Source organism: Phyllostomus hastatus, unplaced genomic scaffold (genome assembly GCF_019186645.2).
Source record: "Phyllostomus hastatus isolate PE091 unplaced genomic scaffold, TTU_PhHast_1.1 phas_contig_152, whole genome shotgun sequence".
Classification (NCBI taxonomy): Eukaryota; Metazoa; Chordata; class Mammalia; order Chiroptera; family Phyllostomidae; genus Phyllostomus; species Phyllostomus hastatus.
In genome coordinates this window covers 9509366-9522972 of record NW_025333622.1, presented here as the reverse complement: position 1 = coordinate 9522972, position 13607 = coordinate 9509366, and the positions used below count along the sequence as shown (strand labels likewise).

The following is a 13607-nucleotide window of genomic DNA, read 5'->3' as shown; positions in this document are numbered from 1 at the left end:
CTATAAATGTTAAAATGTATTTTTATAACTTCTATGGACAGTTTCCATTACAGTAAAAAAGATGATTCAAGTGATTCTGTGTTGTATTGTTGCATTTAACATGCTTTTAAAATAAAAATAAAAGGCTATGCTAATAGAAATTGGGAGAAAATATAGGTGTAATTCACATATTCTTTTTAAATTAAGGAGGATTAAAGTACAGAGTTTCAAAGTCAGTAAATTCAAGTTTGCAGTTTGATGCTTGCTTCAGATGCATAAAGTAGGATGTCAACATTTCATTTTATGTATTATTAAATAAGTGAAGTTATGCATTTTGGATAAATTTTGAAAACATTTTAGGCAAAGGCAATGGGGGATTGCCGTAGGGTGATAGGATAAAGAACCAAGTTGAAACTTCTAAGGATTATTTCAATTTAAAAACAACAACAAAAATCTATGTAATCTTAAAACTTCTGGATGTTTCCACTTCCTTTTTTATTTTAGTTTTCTTGAATTTTTTTTTTAGGCCACAATAAGCCAGCTAAAGTGTGAACTGGCCAAAGGTCCCCAAGAAGTTGCTGTGTATGTGCAAGAACTACAAAACCTTAAAAGTTCTGTTAATGAATTAACACAAAAAAATCAGGTGAGAATTTAAACACTACATATCGTGGTGAATTGATTTTATGTATCTTAAATTTTAATCCTGTGTATGTTATTTAGATATAAGCACAGTGCAATGTGATATATTCTGTATTTTTTTAGTGATAAGTACATTCATTATTATATACCCAATCTTTAGAACTCTTACTATCTTGCAGAGCTGAAACCATACTCATTAAATAACTCCTCATTCATTGATACTCCCTACACCACCATTCTTTCTATATGTATGAATTTACTACAGATAATCATAATATCTGTACTTTTGTTCCTTTCTCTTCAAAAGGCTGAATAATATTCTGTTATATGTATATATCATATTATCTCTTCATCTGTTGATGGATACTTAGATTGCTTAAATCTTTTGGTATTGTGAACAGTACTGCTATGAACATGGGTATACAAATATCTCTTTAAGACCCTGCTTTCAATTATTTTGGGTATGTAAACAGAAGCAGAACTGCTAGATCATCTGGTAATTCTGCTTTTAAGTTGTTGAGGAAATCACCATAAATAGTATATAGGGATTCTCATAGTTATGCACCATAATTTTTCCACTTTTTTGCCAACATTTGTTTCCCTCCCTCCCTCTCCCCCTCCTGTGTGTGTGTGTGTGTGCGCGTGTGTGCGCGCGCACGTGTACGTGCGCGCACGCTTATAGTCACGGCCCTAATGAGTGTCAGCTGGTATTTCATCATAGTTGATTTTCCCTGTTGCATTTCCCTATTGGCCTATTGGTTGGGATGTCAAGCATCTCCCCATGTGCTTTTTGGCTATATAATGTTAATTGGGTTGTTTTTTTGTTGTTGAGTTGTAGGAATTCTATATATGTTTTGAATATTTTCTCACTTTTCTTAGGTTGTTTTTTCACCTAGTTGTTTTTTTTTGTTAAAGAAAAACACTCCTCCTGTATATCTCCTCTACTCTTAATAAACACTCTGACATCAGATGTGTGGGTGCTCTGCACATCTGCAGTTCTGCAACACAAGCTGGGTGTCCTACAGTTTCTCTCGATTCTGAAACTACTTATGTGGAGATAGCATAACATATTAAGGGTTCCCACACATTAGGGGTTCAGTCCCACATGACTGACATTGCCCTTCAGACATCAATTGGATAGCTTGTTATCTATAATTCTGACCCACTGGCTATAAATTGGGGGTTCCCACATGCCTCTCCTGGCATTCAACTCATTTGCTAGGATGACTAACAGAAGTCAGGAAAACATTTTACTTACTAGATTTCTGGTTTATTATAAAGGATTATAACTTGAGAATAGCCGGATGGAAGAGATACATAGGGCAAGATATGTGGGAAAGGGCACAGAGCTTCCATGGTCTCTCTGTGTTCTCCAACCCACAATCTCTCCAGTCCCTGTCCTTCTGAGCTTCATTACATAGTCATATTGATTAATTCAGCCTCCAGCCCCCTCTCCCCAGCCTGGAGTTGGGAGAGTAGGGCTGAAAGTTTTTTTTTAAATATATTTTTTAAAGATTTTATTTATTTATTTTTAGAGAGGGAAGGGAGGGAGATAGAAATGTCAATGTGCAGCTGCTGGGGGTCATGGCCTGCAACCCAGGTATATACTCTGACTGGGAATCGAACCTGCGACACTTTGGTTCCTAGCCCGAGCTCAATCCACTGAGCTATGCCAGCCAGGGCTTGGGCTAGAAGTTTTAACACTTGATTTATGATTAGTCCCCTGACAACTAGCCTGCCCCTCCCCCCATCCTTAAGTGCTTTCTAAACAAATTAACGCATTAACATAAACTCAGGTGATTGAAAGGGGCTTGTAATGTATAACAAAAGACATTTTTATTGTTCTTATCACATAGAAAATTCCAAGGGTAGTAGTCTGTTCCAGAAATGGGTATGAAACCCAAATATATACTTCTTATTATAAATCATAGTGTCATACCTTTGATACACAGAAGCTTCTCATTTGATGTAATTTATCTATGTTTACTTTTGTTGCCTGTACTTTTGGTTTTATATCTAAGGAATCATTTCCAAATCCAATGTTATCAAGCGTTGTTGTGACTACTGCAACTTTTAATGAGTTTTGAAATAAGGAAGAGTGAGACCTTCACCTTTGTTCCTTATTTTGTATTTTGTAATGTTAATATTTTCTGCCTTGTTTCTTTATAGATGAAGAACAGATAACATTTATTTAGTTTGGGGTCAGGCAGGTAATAATAGCATTAGTACTTTTTCCCTATAATCTTACTTTTTTGGTGGTCGGAGGAATAGCAAATTCATGAGCCCTTATATTTGAAGGTATGGTGAATTTATTGGCTTTACTGTTAACTTGGACCTAATATTTCTGTGAAATTGTTACAGAGCAAACAAGGGGGGCCTGGGACGATATACTATTATTGAAAGAAGACCCCGGGTCCGTCATGTCCGCCGCCCAAGGAAAGACATCTCTCAATGCCAGAGATTCGTGAAAAGGAAAGGAAATGTTTATTTGATGCTATACAAACTTCAAGTAGTGACCTAATGTCTTTATCAAAAATCCTAAAGTTCCTTAAAACACCCACAAACAGACACAGTCCTTCCTTCCTTCCCCCTTTGCCCAGTCCAGAGTACCGTATCTCAGGAAAGGAAATAGAAGTCCATGGCTCAGGCAGTCCTTTGGTTCTTCCCAGTTAGTACTCCATCTCGACTGGGAGACCTCCCTGGGTTCCCACCACCCTCAGCTGAGTCACCGGGATCTCTGCTAAAACCAGGTGGTGGTTCCCCCTTCTAAAGCTGCAGGGGGGGGTGTCCCCACTCTGGCAAAGGCCATGTGGTTCTCTCTCTCTCTCAGGGCTGTGGGAAGGGAGAGTCCCCACTCTGTCCAGGCCGCGTGGTTCTCTCTTTCTCAGGGCTGCACATGGTTCTCCCCCTTAATAGCTGTGATCCTCTCTGCACTTCCACAGCCACATGGTTCTCCCCCTCAGGGCTGCACATGGTTCTTTCTATCAGGGCTGCCACATGGTTCTCTCTCTCAGGGCCGTGGGAGTCCCCACTCTGTCAAGGCTGCGTGGTTCTCTCCCTCAGGGCCGCAGTCTTCTCTGCACTTCCACAGCCGCATGGTTCTCTCTTTCAGGGCTGTGCATGGTTCACCTCTCAGGGCTGCACATGGTTCTCTCTCTCCAATGGCTGTGATCCTCTCTGCACTTCCACAGCTGCATGGTTCTCCCTCTCAGGGTTACGCATGGTTCTCCTTCTCAATGGCTGCCGCCTCTGGGTTTAAATCCCCCGTACCAATCTTCTTTTGCAGCCCCATTTCCGACTCCTCCTACGCTTGGGCACACTTGCCAGAACTTATACCCTTCCAGCTTTACTGGACTGCCATCATGAGTCTGGGCAGGTGTGGCCCCAAGTTCTGGAGCCAATCATCTCCAAGCTCCCACGCAGGCGCTGTAACTCGGGGGACCTGCCCCCCAGTTATGTCTTGGTGGGGAAGTTACTTCCATTCCCCTGGCTCAGGGCATGGCCACAGCTATTTAACATATATAAGCGACCAGCCAAAGGCTATAGATATGTTAAATGACCACACCAGAGGTTAGCTGCAAGGCTGTTGCTATGCGAAACAGCTCTCAAATGAGGCCCTGCCTCATTTGTCCCTCCCCACAACCCACACCCCGGGGTGGGGGGGCGGTGGAGACATCCTAAAACCCCTAGACACCTTGAGTTCTGGACGCCATTTTAAATGCCCATTTGGGGTCCCCCCTCTTGGCTGCACCCTGTAACAAAATAAAGCAGGGGAAAAATCAAGAAAGAAAAGAACATAGTCGAAGGGAACAAAAAGGATTGGCTGTTAAAGAAGCTGTGGGCCTGAGTCTACAGGACCCAAGCAGGGCTGTTGAGGACAGGACACTGAGGACTTCACTCATTTGTGGGGTCTCAGGAGAAGGAACTGACTCAGTTGAACATAACACATAATTGGCTGTAAATGTTAAGTCTTGGGCCAACAGCCAGGTGAATGAGCTAGGAAGAGGATCCTTCAACTCATGTCAGATCTTTGGAGACTGCAGCTCTGGCTCACAGTTTGCTGCAGTCTCATGACAGACCCTAAAGTGGAACTTCCCAGCTAAGCTGCTTCTGGATTCTTGACTCTTAGAAGCTGTGTGAAATAATAGATACAATTTTATATTGCTAAGTTTTGGGTTAATTTGTTCCTTGTGCCTTGGCCAACAGTTCTCAAACTTCTTGATCTCTGGAATGTTTTACATTCTCAAAGTTGTTATGAACCTGAAAGAGCTTTTGTTTTTCTGAGTTATATCTATGGATACTTATCATATTAGAAATTAAAACATAAAATTTAAGATATTTATTATTTTATTTTATTTTTTAAAAGATTTTTAAATTTATTTTTGGAGAGAAGGGAAGAGAAGGAGAGAGAGGGAAGAAACATCAATGTGTGGTTGCTTCTCATGGGCCTCCTAGTGGGGACCTGGCCTGCCACCCAGGCATGTGCCCTGACGGGGAAACAAACCTGCGACCCTTTGGTTCGCAGCCTGCGCTCAATCCACTGAGCTACACCAGCCAGGGCTATTAATTTATTTTAAAAGAGTAGTTAAATATTAACATAAATACTACTTCTTATGAAAAATAACTATTTTCCAAAACAATGGATAATGGTAGTGGTTTGCAGTTTTACAAACCTCTTAAATATTTAGCTTATGGCAGGACAGGTGGACTCTCAATCAGCTTTTACATTTAACCTGTTATGATATGGTTAAAATATATGAAGAGAATGAGTCTCACACAGATGTGTTATTGGGAAAGGTAAGGATGTCTTAATAGGCTTTTTAGATAATTGTAGCTATTTTAATTTGATACTATACTGAAACTAGATAAGGTATAGTTTCTCAAAAGTTATAGTGTAGAATCTGAAACCGTATAGTGGAGTTTTTGTACTTTGTAACATTAAAATTCATTCTTCTATCTTGCTTTTTGAATCTATCTTTACTATGCATGACTCTGTAACATTGAGTCATGTAGAAAATATGGTTCACTGACTTAATGCAACTCCCCCAAATATTGACACATTCCATTGTACAGTATAAAAACAATAACATTTGTCACTATCACAATCCATAGTCTCAGACCAGGCTTTAAGTGTGAGGAAGTATCAAGCTCATGGTGGTAGATATAAGTTTTCCAAAATTCTAAGCTTCATTTGAAAACTTTAATTTCATCATTGGCACAAAATACTGTCAGTTCTGGTCTTTGAAGTGACAGGTTCTCTTCCTCTGCAAATCTGAATAATCATAGTTTGTCTTATTATTTCCAGTAAAAATGGTGTTTCATGAAGAAAACCAACTAACTCAGCTTATAACTTATAAAACACACACACAAAAATCTTTTCCATGTGATAATTATATTATTCTTTGGAATGTAGCAGAAATAATTTATATTTACTTTCTATTTTTTCAGTCTTTTTTTGTTGCTGTTACAAATATTGCAACTATGAATATTTATAACTGGAAAAGACACTGGCATTCGGGGTGCCTATCACTACCAAACCCTATAAGCAATGACAGCGATTGAATCTTTATGAGCACTTTATTCAGGTGGCTGGCGATCTGAGAAGATGGTGGGTTTATACCCTAATAGATTGTCTTATCTTCTCTTTCCAGGCCAGACTTTTTATACCAGGGAACAAACAAGGTGTGGTGAGGGCTTTGAAATTCAGGAAGGATTAGGTGAAAGAAGCTGCAACATTCCTGTCCTGGGCAGTTAGCTGTTCTCAGGAGCCAGTGGTCCTTTGTCTCTCCCTGGAACACAAAGGCCCAGATGCCTCCACTTGTTCCCAGGCGGTAATCTTCTATCAGTGCCTCAGGTTGTTGGCTGTTTTCCTAGAAGTCAGGACAGGCCTTATCTGTAGTTTCTGAAACAAAATCTTTAACATACATATTACTTGCTAGACTTATAATTTTTTACCTTGATAGAGTCCCCTATCATATTCACATGTAAATCTCATGCATTTGTTCAAGAAATTTTCTGTTATATATTCCCAAGTGAAATTTGTATAGACTACATACATGATCAAATATACTAGCTGACCCCAAACTATTTTCCAAAGTAGTTATATCAGGTCAGCCGGGTCTGTTGTTTGCCTCTTACAAACTGACCAGCATGTGTGCATTCAGTGGATGTTTATGCTCAGTGTAATTTACTGTATTGTTTTGAAATATTATGCTGTTAATAAAGGACATGGTCTGACATTGAGAGCCTGAGATGCATGGTCAGATAATGAAGCATAGATTGTATATATATATTCACGCATATATATACACCCACACATTGTTAAAGGAGGTACTGTGACTATTTTATGAATAATACATGGAATGGAGATGGTTTGGTTTAGTAAAATTAGAATATTTTTTGTTGGGAACTGCCCTGCCTGGTTTCAGAAGCTGTAACCACCCCCATGGCTAAGGATGAGTGAGTGACCTTCAGACCATAAGCCACAAAGGGGACAAAGCTTATCTCCCTGGCAGGGGCACCGCCTCTGCTCCTTTTACTTCACCCTGCCTGGCCCCCAATGCTTGATTGGTTAGCCAATGATGGGTAAGATTCCCTAAGGGAGGGACGACCTAAGACAGGCATGATCACGGGGAGCTCAGGGAAGGACTTGGGGGCTACAGAAAAGGGGTGATGGACCTTCGTCCCTTGGCTTTGACACAGCCCAAGTCCTCATTCTGTCTGAGAGAAGTCTCCTAATCTCTTGGCTGCCTTACTTCCCCTGCCTGGCTGAAGCCTGAAACAATGCCTTAAGCCTGAAACAATGCTAGTGGTGGGTGCAGTCCTGTGCTGGAAAGAGCAGGTTCCCTAGGACAATCAGGCCTAAGAAAGAATATGTAAAATCCTGTGAAACCTGCTTTGTTTAGAATGCTCTCAATTAAATGATAAAGGTCCAAGCAGGAAGTGAGTTTGTTCCCCAAAGTTTAATGGCCATTTAACTGTCTGACCCTGACTCAAAATAGGCCCTCAGTGTTCTTTGTATGTTATCTATTGTTTGATCCTTACTGCCTGATAATGATTAATGAGCTTTACCTATACACCCTATATTCCTGTGTAAATGGAATCCAGTAAAAGCCTTTCCAGGCAAGGACGGGGCACTCTCCTGTTGAGAGCGTGGCCAAGCCGCTCTGAGACGTTCCCCTTGAGAGAGAAGCCTCGCCTTGAGAGAGAGTCCCTTTTCCTCCACAGGACTCGGTAGTCCATGTGAACTTGTCTCTTGTCTCATCCATAATGCCTCGGACACTGCCAGCTGGTGTCCCCGTCAATTTTTGATTAGAGACTATGATTTTCTATAAATCTTAATAATTTACTTTGTGTAAGTCTTCACAATTTTTTTCAAAGTATTTTCCTATTTAGAATTTGCTCACCAGTAAGAGAAAGTGCTGAGGTGCATTTACCTTCTATTTTTTTTAATCCTCACCTGAGGATATATTTATTACTGATTTGAGAGAGAGAGAGAGAGAGAGGTTGACATTGGTTGCCTCTCGTATGTGCCAACTTTTGGTGTACGAGGCAATGCTCCAAGCAACTGAACCACCTGGCCAAGGCTGCATTTACCTTTTCTTATGATCCTTGCTATTTGCCTCCCCCATTCCTCCTTACTCCATGTCCTTGACAAACCATAATTGTTGACAGTAGTGATATTCAAATGTTTTGAATTTGGAAATTTCTGTATGTGGTCTCTTGAAAGCTATTGCATAAAATGCCTTGGGCAGCTTTTGTGGATCACAGGCATCATCAAAGTGAATAGGTAACATTATAATATCTAATAAATAGAAAAATGATTGCTTTTGTGCTAATGTCAGAGTTTTTAGCATTAAACCAGTGTTTTATAATTACTGGTTTTGAAAACTTAAAAACAATAGGGGGATATTGAAGAAACTACTTTTTCAGTTTTTAATAAAAACAATATTCTGACATTTAACAAAATCTGCATCTTGATTTTAATTAACTATTTTCATATAAATTTTGAGCAAAATCATATGCTTAAAGCTACCATTATAATATTGGTTATCGTAAGAGACTGAGTTATTTTTGAGTTTCACCTCTCACCCCTTTTCCATCCTTCTTTACTCTTCCCTTTGCAACAGTCCCAGTATTAAGGGGCTCATAGGTCAAAGCAGGTTCCAGATGTGGCAAGAAGTTATATTGCTTTGTGTTACCACTGTATTGCAAAGTGGTGTATTGATCAAACACATGTTTAAATCTCAGCTTTGCTGTGACACTCAACCTCTAAGAGTCTTTTCCTCTTCTGCTATGATGCACTGTTATACCCATTGCTTCTTAGGATTGATAGGAGTATTAAAAACATTAGTAGTGATTAGACTAGTTTCTGGTGTTTAGTAAGCGCCTCAGTGAATGTTTGTTTTTGCTTTTATTTGGTAAGTGTTGTGATACAAGATTGGGTTAGGACCAAGGTGGAAGTCTTAACTTACTTCGTACTAACTCAGGAAAAGCTTTTGTAGAAGGCATAACTTTTTGGATTAGTCTGTAAGGATTCTAAGGATCATTTTACATGGCAGAGGGGTAAACGACATTTTATTCTGAGAGCTAGATACACAGGAGGCATGGGAACATGTAAGAGCACAAAATACAAGATGTATGGGAAGTTCTTTTGAAGAAAATTTAATTTTCTCCCACCTGTAAATTTCCTCCTACCTGCAATAAAGGAGGTAGATTTTGAATAATTTTTTAGAACAAGTGAATTTTAAACAGTCAGTGGTTGCTATGTATGTTTGCTCCTTAAAGAGAGAAGCTGTTTGAGGGGTCATTAATTTATAATACTGGTGGGGTTACTTGGTAAACCTGTGGAAGACTCAGTACGAGCCTTAACTTTTTTTTTAAAGATTTTATTTATTTTATTTTATTTTTTTAGAGAGGGAAGGGAGGGAGAGAGAGAAACATCAATGTGCGGTTGCTGGGGGTCATGGCCTGCAACCCAGGCATGTACCTGACTGGGAATCGAAACTGCGACACTTTGGTTCACAGCCCGTGCTCAATCCACTGAGCTACGCCAGCCAGGGAGCCTTAACTTTTGTGGCATGTTTTAAAGTTGTGTCTCACCTGAGCTCTCAATATTTGTAAGCATGATTGCATTCGTGACATTCAGTAAGTTAGAGTTTTCTTTTACGAAGATCTTACACTTTTAAAGATCAATGGATTAACTTAATTTAGCTTACAACTTCCAAAATAAATGTTATTATCTTAAAAGAAAAAGTGTAAAATGATTGCAAGAAAGATTACTAGTTACTAACTAGTAACACAAAGAAATGTTTATAAAAAAGGAGTTTTCCTAACATATAGTTTGACTTAAAAGTTTTTTTCTCTTGAATTTGGGCTCTTCTACCTCTTATTTCTATTTCTGCCGGTTGGTTGAGGCACACATCTCTGCACTGATTTTGCTGTGAACTTCTGGTTGCTCTTCTTAACTTTAAGTTTTTCTCCCTTCTTGTCTCTTTTGTATGTGCTCTGTCATCTTTCTGGACACTACTTTTTTCCTGGAGTGTGTTACTACTTGATAATTTACATGAAGGTACTTTTTCTCAGATAAGTTACCGTTGCCTTTCTCTCTGTGGTGCCTAGATTTATTACTCCCCTTGAGGTGATAGTGTTTGCTCTTTCCCCACATGCAACTTGTTCATCTGTGCCTTTCTCTCTCTTTGTATGTTTGTGTCTTTTTGTGTAGAGCAGATGGCATGAGTCATGTATGCCTATTACTTAACTCCTCTCACCACTTTACCAAGCTCAAACTTTATTTTTAGGTAATTAACTTACCAGTTAGCTACACCTGACTTTGCTCATTTTACTTTTTTAAAAATTTTGCACTTAATAAATTTGGCATAAGTTTTGTATTAATCTAGTTTTGCTTGCACATTATGTTTTAACTTTCTTAGAAGAGTTTTTTTTAGTGTGTTTCATTTACATTATAGTCTGTTTAAAGGCCACAGACTTTGACTCTTCTCCACCATTTCTGAATTATCTCCTTCTAAAACACTGCATGTAAAAACTAAGTAAAATAAATGTCCATGGATAGATTCTCCAGGTGCTTATAGTGGCTTCTTATTCTGGCTTACACAATTAAGTCAAAATTCTGATTTCTATTTCATGTATAAATGTATTGACTTAAAATGTTCAATATTAATTGTATCAAGTCGACTAAGACTGGACTTTGACATTTGCTTAGTGTTGTTGAGTCAGATCTTTGATTGGTGGTATCATTTTACATTTTGTACTTGACAGAATTAAGTGAAGTAATGAAATATAGAGCAGGTAAGTGATATTTTAGGTCACTACTTTTTATAGTTGGAAAGAAGTTTGAATTAGTCTGAAAATTATGACTTTTAAAAATGGCCTTTTTCAGGAATGAAGGAAGGAATGAGTAGGATCAGCATTCTAGGGCAGCATATGGCGTTGCTATGTGAAAGCACTGACAACTGTGAAACTGCAAAGCCAGAAATCAGAACTGCAACAGCATGGCTATTCATGATAATTTTTTTGTGCTAGGAGGGTAGAATATAAATATTATTCTAAAGAATCTTGTAGATTCTAGGGTTTTGATCTTATGTCAAAATTTTGTTGGTAATTCTTAAGTTACATAGTTAAATTATTTGAATAATTAGAATAATTAAAAATACTAGAAAAGGAAATACATTGTTAAATTGATATTTCAGAACCTGACTGAAAAGTTGCTGAAGAAAGAACTGGACTATACCCAGCTAGAAGAGAAATATAGTGATGAGTGTGTGAGTAGAAAGAATATACAAGCAAGTCTCCATCAAAAAGACCTAGATTGTCAACAGCTTCAGTCAAGATTATCTGCATCTGAAACCTCACTGCAGAGAGTACAGGCAGAATTAGGTGAAAAGGGAGAAGCTACTCAAAAGCTCAAAGAAGAATTATCAGAAGTAGAGACCAAGTACCAGCATCTTAAGGCAGAGTTTAAACAGCTACAACAACAGAGAGAAGAAAAGGAACAGCATGGGTTACAACTCCAAAGTGAAATTAATCAGGTAAGAGGTGTTACTTTTATTTATTGTAATTTCTCCTGTGGTTTCTTCTTAGTGTACCTGATAGTTATTTGATCATAATATAGTTCATTAAAACATTATCATTTGAAAAATTAACTTTTAATTTTCACAACTGTAGTATTGAGTCAGATCTCATTTCCTTTCATTTCAGTTTTTCTTAAGAGGAGACAAAATGATATTATCAATCATGTAGTAATGTTGTGAAGTATTTATGACTTCATACATATAATTGCTTAGGATGGTACCTGGCTCATGGTAGGTACTCTGAGTATGTATTAGCTTTTGTAATTAATTCAAATTGTTGACCATTCTTTAATTTAAAAACTTGTTTCTTTTTTTCCTTACTAGATTTTCAAAATATAATTATTTTTAAACCAATCATATAAAAATTAGGTATTTTAAAAGAAGAAAAGGTATTAGTTCTAGCAGGTATTTCTTACAGATAAATAATGCCTCTCAGATGACATTATTGCAAGTTTTATACAGTTTAATGCAAGTTTTGACTTTTCCATTAATTTAATTTTTAAATTTTATATTATAGTTATTTCTTATAGATAACTAAAAATTGATTGAGAAAATGAAAATTTTGGGAAGAACCAAGTCCTCAGCTAGGTTTTTAATAATGTTCAACTGTTTTCACTTAATGGTATTGATATTTCCTTTTGTGGCATTAATTCTTCTGTCTTCCTATTCCTCTTCTACTTGGTAAATAATACTTACTTTACTTGCTACATTTCTAGAAATCTGTTTTTGAATAGTGCCAGTTCTAACCTCCTCCAAAAGATGGCTTAAGCATGTACATAATCTTGTTTTACTTACCATAGTATAGTTATACTACCACATGTCTTTCTTTTCTCAACTCTGAACTCTTTGGGTACAAGACCATGTCTTATTCACTTTTTATCCTTACTACTGGGTGAACTGCTTGTTTATCAGCAGATGTTTTAGTGAATAAGTGAGTAAATAAATGCAGGCATTTGTAATGGAAGGCAACAGAGGCTTGGAGTGAGCATAGCAGTGAATAACGGAACTTTTTGACTTTTTGTTCAGATAAGCAAATTGGGTATTTATGGTTTCTAAAATACACCATTCCTTATTGTTATAAGATACAGAAATGAAAAAGGATACAGTACCTACCTTAAATCATTATGTAAATATCATTGAGAATAAGGCAAGTACCATCCTATACTAAAGAACATGGGATTATAATAAAATGATACCAAATACTATGAGAATTTGGAAGAGTTCCTCTCCTGTTTTTTCCCTGCCCATTGTACTTCATATTGTATAATTATTTTGTCCAGTTATGTGATCAGGAAAATCTTTGTGTAAGAGAGAGGTGGTGCTTGAAGCTGTGAATGTAGGATAGGTTTAGGCAAGTAGCAGTTTGAAGGCAGGAGGGGCCTCCAGGCAGAAGGATTAGAGAGAATAAACTAGTGGCAGGAAAGTATTGTAAGAACCGGGAGAGGACACTGATTTGCTCTTAGAATAGGTTATATGTGATAGGAGTGGACTATTGTGGAAGAGCATTTGGGATTTTTATGTAGGCTCTTGAATGACAGGCTGAGGAAATTTGGGCTTAATTTTGTTGTCAGTGGGTGGAAGGGCATTAGGAATTTTTGAGAACCTGCTCAAACATATTTTCATACAAAGACTTGAATATGTGACCATTGGGTTTAGTGACAGCTCTGTACAAAATAGAGATTATACTAAGGACCTTGAAGTGATACCATTTATCTTCTTTCTTTCAGCATGCTGTCTGGATTCTCCATCAAAGTATGTTTCAAATCTGTCCACTTCTTTTCATCTATACTGTTACCACCCTTAACCTAAGCCTCCGTAATTACTGCCCTGGGCTACTTTATTAGCCTTCTTACAAGTTTCCCTTCTTCTGGTGACCTTGATTTGTTCTCCATACAGAAG

The 13607-nt window shown here is 37.9% G+C and overlaps 1 protein-coding gene across 2 annotated transcripts in view; it reads left to right on the top strand.

Annotated features, from left to right (window-relative positions):
* EEA1 (early endosome antigen 1) overlaps positions 1-13607 on the top strand; it is a 144578-nt gene that overhangs the window by 67273 nt on the left and 63698 nt on the right. For both annotated transcript variants that reach the window (XM_045830505.1, XM_045830506.1), the window contains 2 exons: positions 506-622; positions 11328-11666. In XM_045830505.1, coding sequence (XP_045686461.1) covers positions 506-622; positions 11328-11666 — 456 coding nt within the window. The remainder of the gene's footprint in view (positions 1-505; positions 623-11327; positions 11667-13607) is intronic.